Source organism: Tachyglossus aculeatus, chromosome 15 (assembly GCF_015852505.1).
Source record: "Tachyglossus aculeatus isolate mTacAcu1 chromosome 15, mTacAcu1.pri, whole genome shotgun sequence".
NCBI lineage: Eukaryota > Metazoa > Chordata > Mammalia > Monotremata > Tachyglossidae > Tachyglossus > Tachyglossus aculeatus.
The window spans coordinates 24,365,487-24,383,788 of NC_052080.1; the positions used below are offsets into that span (position 1 = coordinate 24,365,487).

The 18,302-nt window shown below is 45.9% G+C and overlaps 1 protein-coding gene across 1 annotated transcript in view; it reads left to right on the forward strand.

The window, feature by feature from the left end:
• Window positions 1-8,633: 8,633 nt before the first annotated feature.
• The window catches only part of SUZ12 (SUZ12 polycomb repressive complex 2 subunit), a 31,703-nt gene continuing 22,034 nt past the window's right edge, over window positions 8,634-18,302 (forward strand). Inside the window, exons 1-3 of the mRNA XM_038757091.1 lie at window positions 8,634-9,014; window positions 13,680-13,726; window positions 13,809-13,873. Coding sequence (XP_038613019.1) covers window positions 8,711-9,014; window positions 13,680-13,726; window positions 13,809-13,873 — 416 coding nt within the window. The 5' untranslated portion in view covers window positions 8,634-8,710. The remainder of the gene's footprint in view (window positions 9,015-13,679; window positions 13,727-13,808; window positions 13,874-18,302) is intronic.

Below are 18,302 nucleotides of genomic sequence, written 5' to 3' on the forward strand. Positions count from 1 at the left end.
GTATGAGGTAATTCATTTAAAGACTAGGGATAGGGATATACTTTAGAATAGCATATCTGAGGCTGTGTTTGTAAATACTAATTTTCCATGAACTAGTAATACAAGTTCTCTATGGAATGCTCTTCTGTAAAGTAATACTAATTGTGACATTTCTTAAGCACTGCCCATGTGCTAAAGCACCGTGATCGATACAGATGATGATGTGGGACGGTGTGCCTATCCCAAATGGAAAGAGCACGGGCTTTGGAGTCAGAGGTCATGGGTTCGAGTCCTGGCTCCGCCACATGTCTGCTGTGTGACCTTGGGCAAGTCATTTAACTTCTCGGAGCCTCAGTTACCTCATCTGTAAAATGGGGATGATGACTGTAAGCCCCACGTGGGACAACCTGATCACCTTGTATCCCCCCCAGTGCTTAGAACAGTGTTTTGCGTATAGCGCTTAACAAATGCCATCATGATGATGAGATGGAGAGAGCTGGCTGGTATCTTATGCCCATTTTGCAGATGAAGAAACTTTGGGTTAGAAACTTAGGGTTCAGTGAGTACCATTCACTCATGGTCACACAGTAGGATAGTGGCAGAATGGGGATTAGAACCCAGGTATCTGGATTCCCCCTCCCCTGTTTTTTCCACTAGACTTTGCTGCCTCATTAGCTCTTAATAAAATAATAACAATAATTATGGTATTTGTGAAGTGCTTACTACATGCCAGCAGGCACTGTTCTAAGCGCTGGAGTGGATACAAGGTAAATGGATTGAACACAGTCCCTGTCCTACATAGGGCTCACAGTCTTCTGACTGTTCCGCAGCCTCTCAGCGCATCGCTTGGGGAAGAGAAGGGAAGAATAATGACGGCATTCGCTAAGCGCTTACTATGTGCCAAGCACTCTTCTGGGGAAGATAGAGGCGGTGTGGCTCAGTGGCAAGAGCCACTTTATACATATTTATTCTATTTATTTTATTTTGTTAATATATTTTGTTTTGTTGTCTGCCCCTTCTAGACTGTGAGCCTCCACGAGGCCTTCCCAGACTGAGCTCCTTCCTTCCTCTCCCCCTCATCCCCCTCTCCATCCCCCCGTCTTACCTCCTTCCCTTCCCCACAGCACCTGTATATATGTATATGTGTTCGTACATATTTATTACTCTATTTATTTTGCTTGTACATATTTATTTTATTTTGTTAATATGTTTGGTTTTGTTCTCTGTCTCCCCCTTCTAGACTGTGAGCCCACTGTTGGGTAGGGACCGTCTCTATATGTTGCCAACTTGTACTTCCCAAGTGCTTAGTACAGTGCTCTGCACACAGTAAGCGCTCAATAAATACGACTGATGATGATGATGAACCAGCTTTCTCCATCTCTTGGACTGTGAGCCCCATTTGGGACAGGCACACCGTCCCACGTCATCCTCTGTATCTACCACGGTGCTTTAGCACATGGGCAGTGCTTAAGAAATGTCACAATTAGTATTACTTTACTGGAGAGCATTCCATACAGAACCTGTATTACTAGTTCATGGAAAATTACTATATGTTGCCAACTTGTACTTCCCAAGCGCGTAGTCCAGTGCTCTGCACACAGTAAGCGCTCAATAAATACGATTGATTGATTGATTGATTATGACGAGGGAACCCCAGAGAAGTAAAGTGCCTTGCCCAAGGCCACACAGCAGACCAGTGGCGGAGCTGGGATTTCTCACCTAACATAGCCGACTTCCTAGGACAACCCAACCCGCACACTCCACTCCTCTAACGCCAGCCTATTTCCTGTATCTCCATCTTGTCTTTCTCGCCACCAACCCCTTGTCCACTTGCTCCGTCGGGCCCGGAACTCCCTCCCCGCTTCATATCTGCTTTTAGACTGTGAGCCCACTGTTGGGTAGGGACTGTCTCTATATGTTGCCAACTTGTACTGCCCAAGCGCTTAGTACAGTGCTCTGCACACAGTAAGCGCTCAATAAATATGATTGATCGATATCTAACAGTCCAACACTCTCCCCATTTTCAAAACCCTCCTAAATTCCCATGTCCCGCAAGAGGCCTCCCAAGACTAAGCCCTTTATTTCCCCTATCCACAGTTATTTGCAGTTAGCTGCGAACCCCTTATGCATCTTGATAATCACCCTGGGCCCGCAGCGTGTGTCAGTCAGCCAGCCAGTCAATCTTATTTATCGAGCACTCACTGTGTGCCGAGCACTGCACTAAGCGCTTGGGACAGTACAATATAACATACTCTTGAAGCAGCGTGGCTCAGTGGACAGAGCCCGGGCTTTGGAGTCAGAGGTCATGGGTTCGAATCCCAGCTCCGCCATTTGTCTGCTGTGTGACTTTGGGCAAGTCACTTCACTTCTCTGGGCCTCAGTGACCTCATCTGTAAAATGGGGATTAAGACTGTGAGCCCCCCATGGGACAACCTGATCACCCTGTAACCTCCCCAGCACTTAGAACAGTGCTTTGCACGTAGTAAGCGCTTAATAAATGCCATCATTATTATTATTATTATTATTTGGAGTCAGAGGTCATGGCTTCGAATCCCGGCTCCGCCACATGTCTGCTGTGTGACCTTGGGCAAGTCATTTAACTTCCCTGTGCCTCTGTTACCTCATCTGTAAAATGGGGATTAAGACTGTGAACCCCACGTGGGACAACCTGATCACCTTGTATCCCCCCCAGCGCTTAGAACAGTGCTTTGCACATAGTAAGTGCTTAACAAGCGCCATCATTATAATTATTGAACTCTACTGCTGCCCCATCCCTGATCTATTTTGATGAATCAATCAATGGTATTTGTTGAGTATTTACTAGGTGCAGAGTACTGTACTTAGCACTTGTTACTGTATTAGGGTAATTAGAATAAATAAATGGATTGTACAGTTAATAATACAGTGATACAAAGGTGCGGAGAGAGGATGTGGATGTGTTGAGCTGTGTGTGTGGCAGAGGGAGGATGGATGGGCTGTTGTCATTGTTGGGTCTAGGGAGTTAAGGGGCGAGGCTTGTTCTGAGGGCATTTTCCCTCTGGAACTCACCCTTGAGGGGCATTTTCACATCTGCACTCCCCCGGAGACTGTAAAGTCCTCATGGGCAGGGATCACGTCTACCAACTCTTTGGCACTGTCATCATCATCAATCATCAATCGTATTTATTGAGCACTTACTATGTGCAGAGCACTGTACTAAGCGCTTGGGAAGTACAAAGTACAAATTGGCAACATATAGAGACAGTCCCTACCCAACAGTGGGCTCACAGTCCTTTCCCAAGTGCTCGGTATAGTGTGACGCACACGGTAAATGCTCAAAAAATACCAGCGAATGATTGATCGATTGGGAATCAGTCTGCCGCCCTGAGAAGAAATCTGGGGACCTAACCAATGATGATGATGATCATCATCATCAATCGTATTTATTGAGCGCTTACTATGTGCAGAGCACTGTACTAAGCGCTTGGGAAGTACAAATTGGCAACATAGAGAGACGGTCCCTACCCAACAGTGGGCTCACAGTCTAAAAGGGGGAGACAGAGAACAGAACCAAACATACTAACAAAATAAAATAAATAGAATAGATATGGACAAGTAAAATAAATAAATGAATAGAGTAATAAATATGTACAAACATATATACATATATACAGGTCCCGTGGGGAAGGGAAGGAGGTAAGATGGGGGGGATGGAGAGGGGGACAAGGGGGAGAGGAAGGAAGGGGCTCAGTCTGGGAAGGCCTCCTGGATGATCTGCATCGCCCCTACTCCCTCCCTCTGCTCAACCCACTTCCCACAGCACTTGTGTCTATTTGTACATATTTATGACTCTATTTTACTGATGTATATCTATCTATAATTCTGTGTATCTATTTTGATGGTATTGGCGCCTGTCTACTCGTTTTGTTGTCGGTCTCCCCCTTCCAGACTGCGAGCCCGATGTTGGGTAGGGATTGTCTCTATCAGTGGCCGAATTGTACTTTCCAAGCACTTAGTCCATGGCTCAGCACACACACAGTAAGCGTTCAATAAATACGACTGAATGAATGAATGGTGGGGCTAGGAAGTGAAGGAGAAGCAACATGGCCCAGTGGATAGAGCAAAGGCCCGAGAGTCAGGTCAGGGGTTTCAATCTTGGCTCTGCCACTTGTCCGCTGTGTGACCTTGGACGTGTCACTTGACTGTGGCTCAGTGGAAAGAGCCTGGCCTTGGAGTCAGAGGTCATGGGTTCAAATCCCAGCTCCGCCAACTGTCAGCTGTGTGACTTTGGGCAAGTCACTTCACTTCTCTGGGCCTCAGTTCCCTCATCTGTAAAAAGGGGATTAAAACTGTGGGACAATCTGATCACCTTGTAACCTCCCCAGCGCTTAGAACAGTGCTTTGTACATAGTAAGCACTTAACAAATACTATCATTATGATTATTATTATTACGGAGAAGCAGCGTGGCTCAGGGGAAAGAGCCTGGGCTTTGGAGTCAGAAGTCATGGGTTCAAATCCCAGCTCTGCCAACTGTCAGCTGTGTGACTTCGGGCAAGTCACTTCACTTCTCTGGGCCTCTGTTACCTCATCTGTAAAAAGGGGATTAAAACTGTGAGCCCTCCACCCCGCCGTGGGACAACCTGATCACCTTGTAACCTCCCCAGCGCTTAGAACAGTGCTTTGCACATAGTAAGCCCTTAACAAATACCATCATTATTATTATTATTATTACGAGAGTTTTGGGGCCTAAGAGCCAGGTGGGTGGGCCGCCCCTGAGAGAGAAGCCTGAGGAGAGCGGGCACGGTTGGGGGTTGGGGAAGGATGGGAAGATAAATATATAAATATAAATAAATATCTTTATTTTATTTTGTTAATATGTTTTGTTTTGTTGTCTGTCTCCCCCTTCTAGACTTTGAGCCCGCTGTTGGGTAGGGATCGGCTCTAGATGTTGCCAACTTGGACTTCCCAAGCGTTTAGTCCAGTGCTCAGCACACAGTAAGCGCTCAATTGAGCTTAGAGGAGCAAAGTATATGGGCTGGGTTGCAATAGGAAATCAGGGAGGGGGAGAGGTGATTGAGGAGAGTTTTAAAGAAGTTTCTGTTTGATGCAGAGGTGGATGGGCAACCCCCATTAGTGGGGAAACATGGACTGGACGTTTCTGTAGAAAAATGAGCCAGGCAGCAGCCTTCCCCTCCCCACGGCACCTGTATATATCTTTGTACAGATTTATCACTCTATTTTACTTGTACATATTTACTGTTCGATTGATTTTGTTAATGATGTGCATTTAGCTTTAATTCTATTTGTTCTGACGACTTGACACCCATCTCCATGTTTTGTTTTGTTGTCCGTCTCCCCCCTTCTAGACCGTGAGCCCACTGTTGGGTAGGGACCGTCTCTATATGTTGCCAATTTGTACTTCCAAAGCGCTTAGTACAGTGCTCTGCACACAGTAAGCGCTCAATAAATACGATTGATTGATTGATCAAGGGGGTAGGGGCCGTTTTTCTATGTTGCCAACTTGTACTTCCCAAGCGCTTAGCACAGTGCCCTGCACACAGTAAGCGCTCAATAAATACGATTGATGGATTGATCAGGTGTCTCACGTGGGGCTCCCAATCTTAATCCCCATTTTACAGATGAGGGAACTGAGGCCCAGAGAATAATAATAATGATAATAATGATGATGTCATTTGTTATGCGCTTACTATGTGCAAAGCACTGTTCTAAGCGCTGGGGGGCGGGGGGGGGGGATACAAGGTGATCAGGTTGTCCCAAGTGGGGCTCCCAGTCTTAATCCCCATTTTCCAGATGAGGGAACTGAGGCTCAGAGAAGTGAAGTGACTTGCCCAAGGTCACACAGCGGACATGTGGCGGAGCTGGGTCTCTCTATGTTGCCAACTTGTACTTCCCAAGCGCTTCGTACAGTGCTCTGCACAGAGTAAGCGCTCAATAAATACAATTGATTGATTGATTGATTGATTGAACCCATGACCTCCGACTCCAAAGCCCGGGCTCTTTCCACTGAGCCGAGCTGCTCAGTGAAGTGACTCACCCAAATACTACTACTACTAATAATAATGATGGCATTTATTAAGCGCTTACTATGTGCAAAGCACTGTTCTAAGCGCCGGGGAGGTTACAAGGTGATCAGGTTGTCCCACGGGGGGCTCACAGTTTTAAAATCCCCATTTTACAGATGAGGGAACTGAGGCCCAGAGAAGCGAAGTGACTTGCCCAAAGTCACACAGCTGACAAAATAGGCAGTAAGCACTCAATAAATACAATTGATTGATTGATTGAACCCATGACCTCCGACTCCAAAGCCCGGGCTCTTTCCACTGTGCCGAGCTGCTCAGTGAAGTGACTCGCCCAAGTACTACTACTACTAATAATAATGATGGCATTTATTAAGCGCTTACTATGTGCAAAGCACCGTTCTAAGCGCCGGGGAGGTTACAAGGTGATCAGATTGTCCCACGGGGGGCTCACAGTTTTAAAATCCCCATTTTACAGATGAGGGAACTGAGGCCCAGAGAAGCGAAGTGACTTGACTTGTCCCACGGCCACAGCCTTAAGTCACAGCCTTAACCCCCATTTTACAGATGATTGTTCCACAGGGGGCTCACAGTTTTAAAATCCCTCTTTTACAGATGAGGTAACTGAGGCCCAGAGAAGCCAAGTGACTTGCCCAAAGTCACACAGCTGACAAAATAGGCAGTAAGCGCTCAATAAATACAATTGATTGAACCCATGACCTCTGACTCCAAAGCCCGGGCTCTTTCCACTGAGCCGAGCTGCTCAGTGAAGTGACTCGCCCAAATACTACTACTACTAATAATAATGATGGCATTTATTAAGCGCTTACTATGTGCAAAGCACTGTTCTAAGCGCCGGGGAGGTTACCAGGTGATCAGGTTGTTCCACAGTGGGCTCACAGTTTTAAAATCCCCATTTTCCAGATGAGGTAACTGAGGCCCAGAGAAGCGAAGTGACTTGACTTGTCCCACGGCCACAGCCTTAACCCCCATTTTACAGATGATTGTTCCACAGGGGGCTCACAGTTTTAAAATCCCTCTTTTCCAGATGAGGGAACTGAGGCCCAGAGAAGCGAAGTGACTTGACTTGTCCCACGGCCACAGCCTTAACCCCCATTTTACAGATGATTGTTCCACAGGGGGCTCACAGTTTTAAAATCCCCATTTTCCAGATGAGGTAACTGAGGCCCAGTGAAGTGACTTGACTTGTCCCACGGCCACAGCCTTAACCCCCATTTTACAGATGATCGTCCCACAGGGGGCTCACAGTCTTAAAATCCCCCTTTTCCAGATGAGGGAACTGAGGCCCAGTGAAGTGACTTGACTTGTCCCACGGCCACAGCCTTAACCCCCATTTTACAGATGATCGTCCCACAGGGGGCTCACAGTCTTAAAATCCCCATTTTCCAGATGAGGTAACTGAGGCCCAGTGAAGTGACTTGACTTGTCCCACGGCCACAGCCTTAACCCCGATTTTACAGATGGTTGTCCCACAGGGGGCTCACAGTCTTAAAATCCCCATTTTCCAGATGAGGGAACTGAGGCCCAGTGAAGTGACTTGACTTGTCCCACGGCCACAGCCTTAACCCCCATTTTACAGATGACTGTCCCACGGGGGGGCTTACAGTCTTAAAATCCCCCTTTTCCAGATGAGGTAACTGAGGCCCAGTGAAGTGACTTGACTTGTCCCACGGCCACAGCCTTAACCCCCATTTTACAGATGATCGTCCCACGGGGGGCTCTCAGTTTTAAAATCCCCATTTTCCAGATGAGGGAACTGAGGCCCAGTGAAGTGACTTGACTTGTCCCACGGCCACAGCCCTAACCCCCATTTTACAGATGACTGTCCCACAGGGGGCTTACAGTCTTAAAATCCCCCTTTTCCAGATGAGGTAACTGAGGCCCAGTGAAGTGACTTGACTTGTCCCACGGCCACAGCCTTAACCCCCATTTTACAGATGATTGTCCCACAGGGGGCTCACAGTCTTAAAATCCCTCTTTTCCAGATGAGGGAACTGAGGCCCAGAGAAGCCAAGTGACTTGACTTGTCCCACGGCCACAGCCTTAACCCCCATTTTACAGATGATCGTCCCACGGGGGGCTCACAGTTTTAAAATCCCCCTTTTCCAGATGAGGGAACTGAGGCCCAGTGAAGTGACTTGACTTGTCCCACGGCCACAGCCTTAACCCCCATTTTACAGATGACTGTCCCACAGGGGGCTTACAGTCTTAAAATCCCCCTTTTCCAGATGAGGGAACTGAGGCCCAGAGAAGCCAAGTGAGCTGCCCAAAGTCACACAGCTGACAAAACAGGCAATAAGCAGGACTGACTGAAAAAGGATGGGGAAGGGGGGGCCCCACAATGCACCGGGCGGCCGCTCCCCCTTTTTTCCCGCGAATTCAGTTCAAAGAGGCGGCCGGGCCCGCGAGCGGCCGCGCGCACGGGCCAACCCAGCTCTTCCAGAACCGTCGCCGCGTGACGGCCCGGCGCGCCGCGGGCCAATGGGCGGCCGCCGCCGGGCGGCGCGCGCTCGCCGCGGCCAATCAGCGCCGAGGAGGCGGCGCCAGTCGGGCTAGGGTGCGCGCGCGCCTCCCCGCTGAGGCGAAGGAGGAGGAGGAGGAGGAGGCGCTTCCTCCCCCTCACGCCTCCCCTGCCGGAGGGGTCGTCGTCGGTCCCCTTCGGCCCCCGGAGGTCGGCGTGTGGGCTCCGGACATGGCGCCTCAGAAGCACAGCGGGGGCGGCTCGGGGCCCAGCGCCGGGGCCGCCGCCGCCGCCACCGGAGGGGGAGGAGGAGGAGGAGGAGGAGCCGTCGTCGTCGTCGCGGCCGCCGCCGCCGCTTTTGCGGCGTCGGCGGCGGCGGCGGCGGCGGCGGCCGGCGGCAAATCGGGCGGCGGAAGCGGCGGCTACTCGGCCTCGTCCTCCTCCTCCACGGCGGCCGCCGCCGTGCTGCCCGTGAAGAAGCCGAAAATGGAGCAGCTGCAGGCCGACCACGAGCTCTTCCTCCAGGCCTTCGAGAGTGAGTGGCGGGCCGGCCGGGGCTCAGCAGCATCATCCATCATCTTTATTGAGAGCTTACCATGTGCAGAGCACTGTACTAAGCGCTCGGGAAGTCCAAATGGGCAACCTCTAGGGACAGTCCCTACCCACCAGCGGGCTCACATACACATTTATTACTCTATTTTACTTGTACATATCTATCCTATTTTATTTTGTGAGTATGTTTGGTTATTTATTTTACTTGTCCATATCTATCCTATTTATTTTATTTGGTGAGCATGTTTGGTTATTTACTTATTTATTTTACTTGTCCATACCTATCCTATTTATTTTATTTGGTGAGCATGCTTGGTTATTTATTTATTTATTTTACTTGTCCATACCTATCCTATTTATTTTATTTGGTGAGCACGTTTGGTTATTTATTTATTTATTTTACTTGTCCATAGCTATCCTATTTATTTTGTGAGCATGTTTGGTTGTTTATTTATTTATTTTACTTGTCCATAGCTATCCTATTTATTTTATTTGGTGAGCACGTTTGGTTATTTATTTATTTATTTTACTTGTCCATAGCTATCCTATTTATTTTGTGAGCATGTTTGGTTATTTATTTATTTATTTTACTTGTCCATACCTATCCTATTTATTTTATTTGGTGAGCACGTTTGGTTATTTATTTATTTATTTTACTTGTCCATACCTATCCTATTTATTTTATTTGGTGAGCATGTTTGGTTATTTATTTATTTATTTTACTTGTCCATAGCTATCCTATTTATTTTGTGAGCATGTTTGGTTATTTATTTATTTATTTTACTTGTCCATACCTATCCTATTTATTTTATTTGGTGAGCACGTTTGGTTATTTATTTATTTATTTTACTTGTCCATACCTATCCTATTTATTTTATTTGGTGAGCACGTTTGGTTATTTATTTATTTATTTTACTTGTCCATACCTATCCTATTTATTTTATTTTGTGAGCATGTTTGGTTATTTATTTATTTATTTTACTTGTCCATACCTATCCTATTTATTTTATTTTGGGAGTATGTTTGGTTATTTATTTATTTATTTTACTTGTACATATCTATCTTATTTATTTTATTTGGTGAGTATGTCTGGTTATTTATTTATTTATTTTACTTGTCCATATCTATCCTATTTATTTTATTTGGTGAGTAGGTTTGGTTATTTATTTATTTATTTTGCTTGTCCATATCTATCCTATGTATTTTATTTGGTGAGTATGTTCGGTTATTTATTTATTTTACTTGTCCATATCTATCCTATTTTATTTTGTGAGTATGTTTGGTTATTTATTTATTTATTTTACTTGTACATATCTATCCTATTTTGTGAGTATGTTTGGTTATTTATTTATTTTGCTTGTCCATATCTATCCTATTCATTTTATTTTGTGAGTGTGTTCGGTTTTGTCCTCTGTCTCCCCCTTTTAGACCGTGAGCCCACCGTTGGGTAGGGGCCGCCTCTAGATGTTGCCAATTTGTACTTCCCAAGCGCTTAGTACAGTGCTCTGCACCTAGTAGGCGCTCAATCATCATCCATCGTATTTATTGAGCGCTTACTAGGTGCAGAGCACTGTACTAAGCGCTTGGGAAGTACAAATTGGCCACATAGAGAGACAGTCCCTACCCAACAGTGGGCTCACAGTCTAACAGTCAATAAATACGATTGATGATGATGATTGATGGTGAAAGGGGGAGACGGAGAACAAAACCGAGCCTACTCACAAAATAAAATAAAGGGGGGCTTGGACTTTCTCCTTCTGCCAGGAGGCGGGGGAAGGCCCGGCGAACGGGGGTTTGGAGGGGTCGGGGGCGATGGGACGTAGTAGACGCCCGGCAGATCCCGTCGTTATTGTGGATTCCTCCACCCCTAACTGAGGCCCCTCCAGGCCTCAATCGAGGCCCCCTTTTGGGGGGGCCCACCAGCCCTCTGGTGGTTCCTATAGGTTGCCAACTTGGACTCCCCCATCAATCAATCGTATTTATTGAGCGCTGACTATGTGCAGAGCGCTGTACTAAGCGCTTGGGAAGTACAAACTGGCAACATGGAGAGACAGTCCCTACCCAACAGTGGGCTCACAGTCTAAAAGCGCCCCCCCCCCCCCCACCAGCCCCCAGGTGGTCCCTATATGTTGCCAACTTGGACTTCCCAAGCGCTTAGTACAGTGCCCCGCACACGGGAAGCGCTTAGTACAGTGCCCCGCACACGGGAAGCGCTCAGTGCATATGGACGAATGAACGGGGTGGGGGTGGGGGTCGTCCGGGCCCCGGGGAGTTGAAGCAGGGCAGGATGGAGCCGAAAAAGATGCGCTCGAAACCAATCCGCAAAGGAAAAAAAACAACAAATAAACCCCCCCAAATTACACTTTTTATCCAGTGCCTTTCACCTAAAGGAAGTCTTGAGACATAAAAATCAAGTCCCCCCTCTCCATCCCCCCCATCTTACCTCCTTCCCTTCCCCACAGCACCTGTATATATGTTTATACATATTTATTACTCTATTTATTTTACTTGTACATATCTATTCTATTTTATTTTGTTCGTATGTTTGGTTTTGTTCTCCGTCTCCCCCTTTTCGACTGTGAGCCCACTGTTGGGTAGGGACTGTCTCTATATGTTGCCAATTTGTACTTCCCAAGCGCTTAGTACAGTGCTGTGCACATAGTAAGCGCTCAATAAATACGATTGAGGATGATGAAGTTCAGAGGGTGCAACTACACTGCGAAGGCCAGAAAATTCCCCTGCTCCCCACCCCCACGGGAGGCAGAAAGCACGCTTCGAAACGATGTGCACGTAGGGGCCCTTTCTGTGTGTGGCCGATTTGTAATAATAATAATAATGATGGTATTTGTGGAGCGCCTACTATGTGCTAAGCACCGCTGTGTGTGTACTCCTCAAGCGCTTAGTCCAGTGTTCCGCGCTCAGTAAATACGATTGAATGAAGGAGGGACTGCTGTGGACTGGCCCCTGGAGGAAATTAGGTTTCCTCCCCTGTCGCTCCCGATTTGTGGAGCGCCTACTATGTGCTAAGCACCGCTGTGTTTGTACTCCTCAAGCGCTTAGTCCAGTGCTCCGCGCACAGTAAGCGCTCAGTAAATGGAGGGACTGCTGTTGACTGGCCCCTGGAGGAAATTAGATTTCCTCCCCAGTCGCTCCCGATGAGGTACGGTCCCGTCGGGGGGCAGGGAACGCGACGACCCCGTTGTTTGTGCTCTCCCAAGCGCTTAGTACAGTGCTCGGCACCCGGGAAGCGCTCAGTCAGCGCCACCGACGGTGATATTCAGCTGCGGCTGGGAGAGGTGAAACGCCTCACCTGCCTGTCGGTCACTATCGCACCTAAAAACAGAAACCGAGCAGCCTAACTGCTCGGGATTCCCCCCCTCTTCTAATTTACGGACAGTACCTGACGTCCATTTGGGTGTTTCATGCTCTTAGGAAGGGGGTTTTTTAATGCCATTACGTACTGAGCGCCTCCTCCATGTTTGTACAACGATCATCCCCTCACCATCACCCTAGCCTTCAAGGAAAAAGAATCCCATCGGGTCTTGAGTGGGGCAAGGTCCCGAATTTCCTTTCTCCTCCTTTGTGTAGCTTTCCCTCGTTTCCGAGGACTACCCCAGTGCTGTCCAAATCCCACACGGATCCAACTGGGAACTTCTCTTGTGGACGAGACCTTTAAGTTGAACTGGGACATAAGTTAGAGGACGGGTTTCTTCCCGGGAAGATAGGTGGTCTAGTAGACGCCTTCTTCGGCACCGTAGTTATTCCCATCGGGTCACCCTCTCGTAAAATGTTTCTGTCGTGCAGGAGGAATCCCAGTATCTTGTACGGAGAACTCGATTGCCGTGAACCGAGTGCTGGAGTGATTCAATCTTTTGCCCCATTTTGAGGCAAGCTGTGGTGATTCAGAGTAGATTCTGTTACATCAGACAGAACTCCGATCCACAGCATCTGTAGTCCCGGGGATGTAAATCTCAAGCCACATCTTGTGAGCTTTTGAGCGCGATCAACGTGAACAAGGCTGAGTTAAAAAGAAATCCTAGATTGTTTATCTTGAAATTTCCAAGTAGTGTGTTAGGTGACGCCGGAGTCTCAAGCAAAATGACCAGTGACAAAACCTTATATGAGCTGATGTTGGAAAATAGATATATAAAGAAGATGTACTTTTGACACAGATTGAGGATCGTGGCAGTTTAGTGGGAAGAAAACTGCAAGTGTTCGCTTGAAAAAGATAGTTACCTGTTAGTATGGAATAGTTTTTCACATGTTTGGAAATAATTTTTACATAACAAAATACTGAAATCGGTTTTTAATGCGTGCAACTAGGAAACGGGGAGGCGTTTGACAACTACTCAGGGTTTGCATTAAGTTGCGCCAATGGTGACTGCCCAGCGGTAAATGTTGAATTTTCACCTCATCAGAGAGAATCCCATTCTTTTGGAAGTATCATATGCGTCATTGTTTGGGATTCGTTTAAATAACAGACGCAGTTTAATTCGAACAGGTCGTTTTTGAGGAGTGTTAAATAATTTTAAGGCTTCCACCTAAAGTTTGATGGTGGATGAGGGCATTTGTTTTGGAGTGGGAAGGGATGGCTGTTAACCGGTAACTGATTAGATAATGTTGACATTTTTTTCTTCCCACCACCTAGAACCAACACAGATCTATAGATTTCTTCGAACTCGAAATCTCATAGCAGTAAGTAATTCATATTAATATATACACACAATTAGAATTCACAGTCCGTAACTTAAAATTAACCTTTTTTCTTTTTTTATAGCCAATATTTTTGCACAGAACTCTTACTTACATGTCCCACAGAAACTCCCGAACAAACATCAAAAGGTACATTTTATAATTCTTTTTTTAAAACTGGTCATAGCATTGTGTATCAGAGCTAAACTGTGAAAAATGAGGTGGGAAGATAACCGTGGAAATGGGTCACAAATATTTTCAGGTGATGTAACCTAGTTTTATAAATAAGGACCACGATTTATTGGTTAACGTGCATTTAAAAAAAAATCAGACTGCCTCTTACCTCCATGGAAGTTCACTGTGTGAAATGATATTTTCCAGTGGTGCATTTGTTCCAGAGTTGACATAAAAATAGTATTTGAAACCCAAGGTTAAGAATTGGAGTTTCTGTCCTCATAATTAGAGAATTGAAGTTAAGCCTTTTGAATTCAACTGGTTGGCTAGTTCCAGGATATGACCACCTGTTTTTAGCTTTAGTCTTCAGCCTTTGGGAGAACACTGTCTTCTGTTTCATAGAATTGGCATTCAGCTCATTACTGTTATCACATATACTCTATGTGGACCGTTCTAAATGCTTATCAAATACAAGGAATTGATCATTTTACAGATCCGTGGCAAATTCTTATGAGCATACTGATTTTTCTACTTTAAATTGGTTTATGTTTTGCCAAGAGTACAAAGCAAACTTGGATTGTATAATTTAGCTTTGATAAAAGTCCCCTTAAAATAATTTCTATTTACTGTCACGATTTCACTACACTTAAAGACTTGTCAGTTGTGTGGATATTTTAGTTTTAAAGTATTTTTCGATGGTAGTTAAGCAGTCAGGTGCCAGGCATCACCGAGTACTGGGGTGGGTACAGCATAATCAAGTTGGACACAGTCCGTGTCCCGCGTGGGCTCATCGTCTTAATCCCCATTTTGCAGATGAGGTTACCGAGGCACAGAGAAGTCGAGAACTGCCCAAGGTCACACGGCAGACAAGTGGGAAGCAGTCTGGCCTCAGGGAAAGAGCGTGGACCTGGGTTCTAATCCTAGCTCCGCCACATGTCTGCTGTGTGACCTTGGGCAAGTCACTTATCTTCTCTGTGCCTCAGTTACCTCATCTGTAAAATGGGGATGAAGACTGAACCTTACATGGGACAGGGACTCTGTCCAACCTAATTATTTTGTATCTGCCCCAGGGCTCGGTACAGCTGAATCCCCGGCCCACACTCTTTCCATTAGGCCACCCTGCTTCTCGTGCGTTGATCTATTAACCTTAAAGCCATCTTTATTTAGCAGGGCTTTGCTTAAGCCCTTTACATCTATTTTGAGATTTTGGTATTATGTACAATTTGTCGTTCGACATCCTTTCTCGTGAAAAGAATTTCACTTATGTAATAGATGGAACTTTTAAACTAAATGGAGCTACCTGGGGGAAGATGATTTTATTCAACAGATTGCTTGGTGCGGTTGTTACTGTATCTCATTCACCAGCTCCCTCCTCCTATTGTCTTGTAGTGAGATAAATATTTGAGAAAATTTAGGATTAGTAGGTAGTCTTCTACTGTTATAATGGAGCTTAACTACTGGGGTTTTTTATGATATCTGTTAAGCGCTTAGCGTGCCACAGATTGTTCTGAGCGCTGGGGTAGACACAAGGTAATCCGGTTGGACACGATCCATGTTCCACCTGGGGCTCTCGGCCACAATCCCCATTTTACAGTTGAGGTAACTGAGGTACTGAGAAGTCAAATGACTTGCCCCGGGTCACACAACAAATGAGTGGCAAAGCGGGAATTAGGACTCAGGTCCTTCTGAGTCCCAGGCCTGTGCCGTATCCACTAGGCCAGGCTGCTTCTCACTATACTGAGTATATTGCTTATGTGTTACTAGTTAAGATAGGTTGGAAGATCTTAGGACTTCTTTCATAGGAAAGCGAAAGAAAGAATTTCCCTTTTTAAAGAAGGTGAAAAGCAGTAGATGCTCAATAAATGTTAAATGGCAAGCTGAGCCCATCCACCTCCAAACCATTAGCTTTATGGCATTAAATCAGCTCTCTTCCTCCTACCGTACTACTTTGCTCCTCTGATACCAACGTGCTTACAGTATCTCAATCTCATCTTATCTGCTGCCGTCATTTTGCCCGTGTCCTCTCTGTCCTGGAATTCCTTCCCCTTCAAATCTGGCAGTCCATCGCTCTCCCCTCCTTCAAAACCCTCACATCTCCTCCAAGAGGCCTTCCCTGACTGAGCCCCCACATAATTTCTCTTATCCACCTTCCCCTCTCTTAACAGTCTGATACTCTCCCTCAGCTCCACAGTACTTATGGAAATATCCTTATTTGTTCCCCCGTCTCTCTCCTTCTGTAGACTGGAAGCTCCTCGTGGGGAAGGATCATATCTACCAACTTGTACTTATATTGTACTTTCCCAAACACTTAGTGTGGTGTTCTGCACACAGTAATTACTCAGTAAATACCATTAATGGACTGGAAAAGATAATTTTTTTTTCCAAATGCGGTTTTCCATCAGAAGCAGTGAGAGATTTGTGATCAACATTGACAAGTCTGCCAATCTTCAACCGGGCTAGGCATACCAGTTCCCTGACCATTGTTGTTGGGAAGGCAAGTGTGGCAAACACTGAGTATTCCAGTGAAGTGAAAGAACTGGTGTAGAGTATTTTAATGTCATTGAAGAATTAATCAAAAATGGATATAAAACAGGATCTTACCCTTCTTAAGACTGCATTCATTATTCATTTTTCACATACAGTTCAATCAGGGATTAGTTTCTGTTCCATGCAATAAATCTGGACCAAGTTTTTTTAAACTGGGAAATGAGAGTTGTCTGTCTTGACTCAACTCTGGTTATTGCCTTTCAAGTGAAGAGTTTACTTTGAAGGTATTCTGAAGAACTTCGTATTATGAAAACTCAAAAGTATCTGTGCTTCAGAGATCATCCTTCGGATATTGGAATTCAATAAGTTACTGTAACTCTCCCGTTAAGGTAGGCTGACACAACGCAAAAGAGAAGTAAATACGGTTGAAAAGTTCAAACTGCACACCTCTCTTCCCCAGACTCATTTCCTTGATTTCAGGTGTCTTTGAACTCCAACCAAACTTAGTTGGAAATATTCAAATCCACATTAAATTAGTTCAATGATTTCTCCTCCCTGCCCCCCCTTACAAACTTATCCGGTGAGTCTATCCCTTGTTCTGAGCCATAGCAGAAGTACATTTTTGGAAAACACGAGGTTTGTTTCTTCAGTGTTCCTCGTGATAATCTCAGCTCTTGCAGATGGCAGTTGCCTGTTATTCCTCACCTTGTTCAGCATACCATTTTGTGCCAGGGAATCACAGTGCTAAGAGGTGAATCTCAGCATTCAAAGCTGTCCTCTGGGTTTCATTTTAGATGCTCCAGAAAGAGGGTTAACTGCCCTGTTCTTTAATGTAGCCTAAAGACTACATTCCAGAGCCTGAAAACATTTAGTGGGAAGGTCCTTCCGTATAACTCCTGCTGCAGTTAAAATCCATTTTACTTTTATTCTGTCCCCCCTCCGTATAATAGTATTAAGTATGGCATCATACAAGGTAACTTTTGTAGTAAAGTGAAAAGTTCTGGCTGAAGGTGCTGAAAACAGTTCTAAAAGACTAGATGATAACTTACTGATTTCTCAACATAAAAGACGGCGGTGTTTTTTCCAAGTCACCTTGCCATGAGATTGGCTAGTAAGCAGGGCCCGGGAGGCAGCTGGTGAAAGTGCTTGGGACCATGGTGGTGTGAACTGGGAGAATGTTTTATAGGTCCACACTCCATGCCTTGCCCACAGTTCAGCCAAATTTGATGGCAGGCAAAGCAACTGAGGTCCTTGCCCAGTTCCCTGCATACCTGTAGTAACTGCCAGTGAGGAATGGCTGCTGTGGATGGCAGAGTGCGGAAGGTGGTGTGTGGAGTCTGTTTTAGAAAAATGATCTGGGCAGCAGAGTTAATGTGAGCTGGAGAGCAGGGAGATTGGAGGCCGGAAGAAGAGGAGGAAGATGCTGGAATCAGGCCAAGGTATAACAAATGCTTGGACCAGTGTGCTGGTCATTCGGATGGAGAGGATTCTGGAGAAGGAAAAAACTGACGGGATTTAGCGAGGAATTGAATGTGGGGATTGGAAAAGAGGGAGAAGTCAAGGGTAATGCCAAGGTTGCCCATGGTCGAGGTGGTGTTAACTATGATGGGAAGGTTAGGTGGAGGAGAGGATTTGGGAGTGAGAAGGTGAACTAAGTTTTGGACATCTTAAGCTATGTAACTTTGGGCAAATGGTGTTTAAATACTCACTATGTGCTAAGTACTGAAGTAAGTGCTGGGGTAGATAGAAGATAATCAGGTCTCCCATGGAGCTCACAGACTAATCAGTAGGTGGGAGAACAGGTATTGAATTCCCATTTTGCAGATGAGGGAACTGAGGCACAGAAAAGTTAAGTGACCTGCCCAAGGTGATTCAGCAGGTAAGTGGCCGAGTTGGGATTAGAACCCAGGGCCTCTGA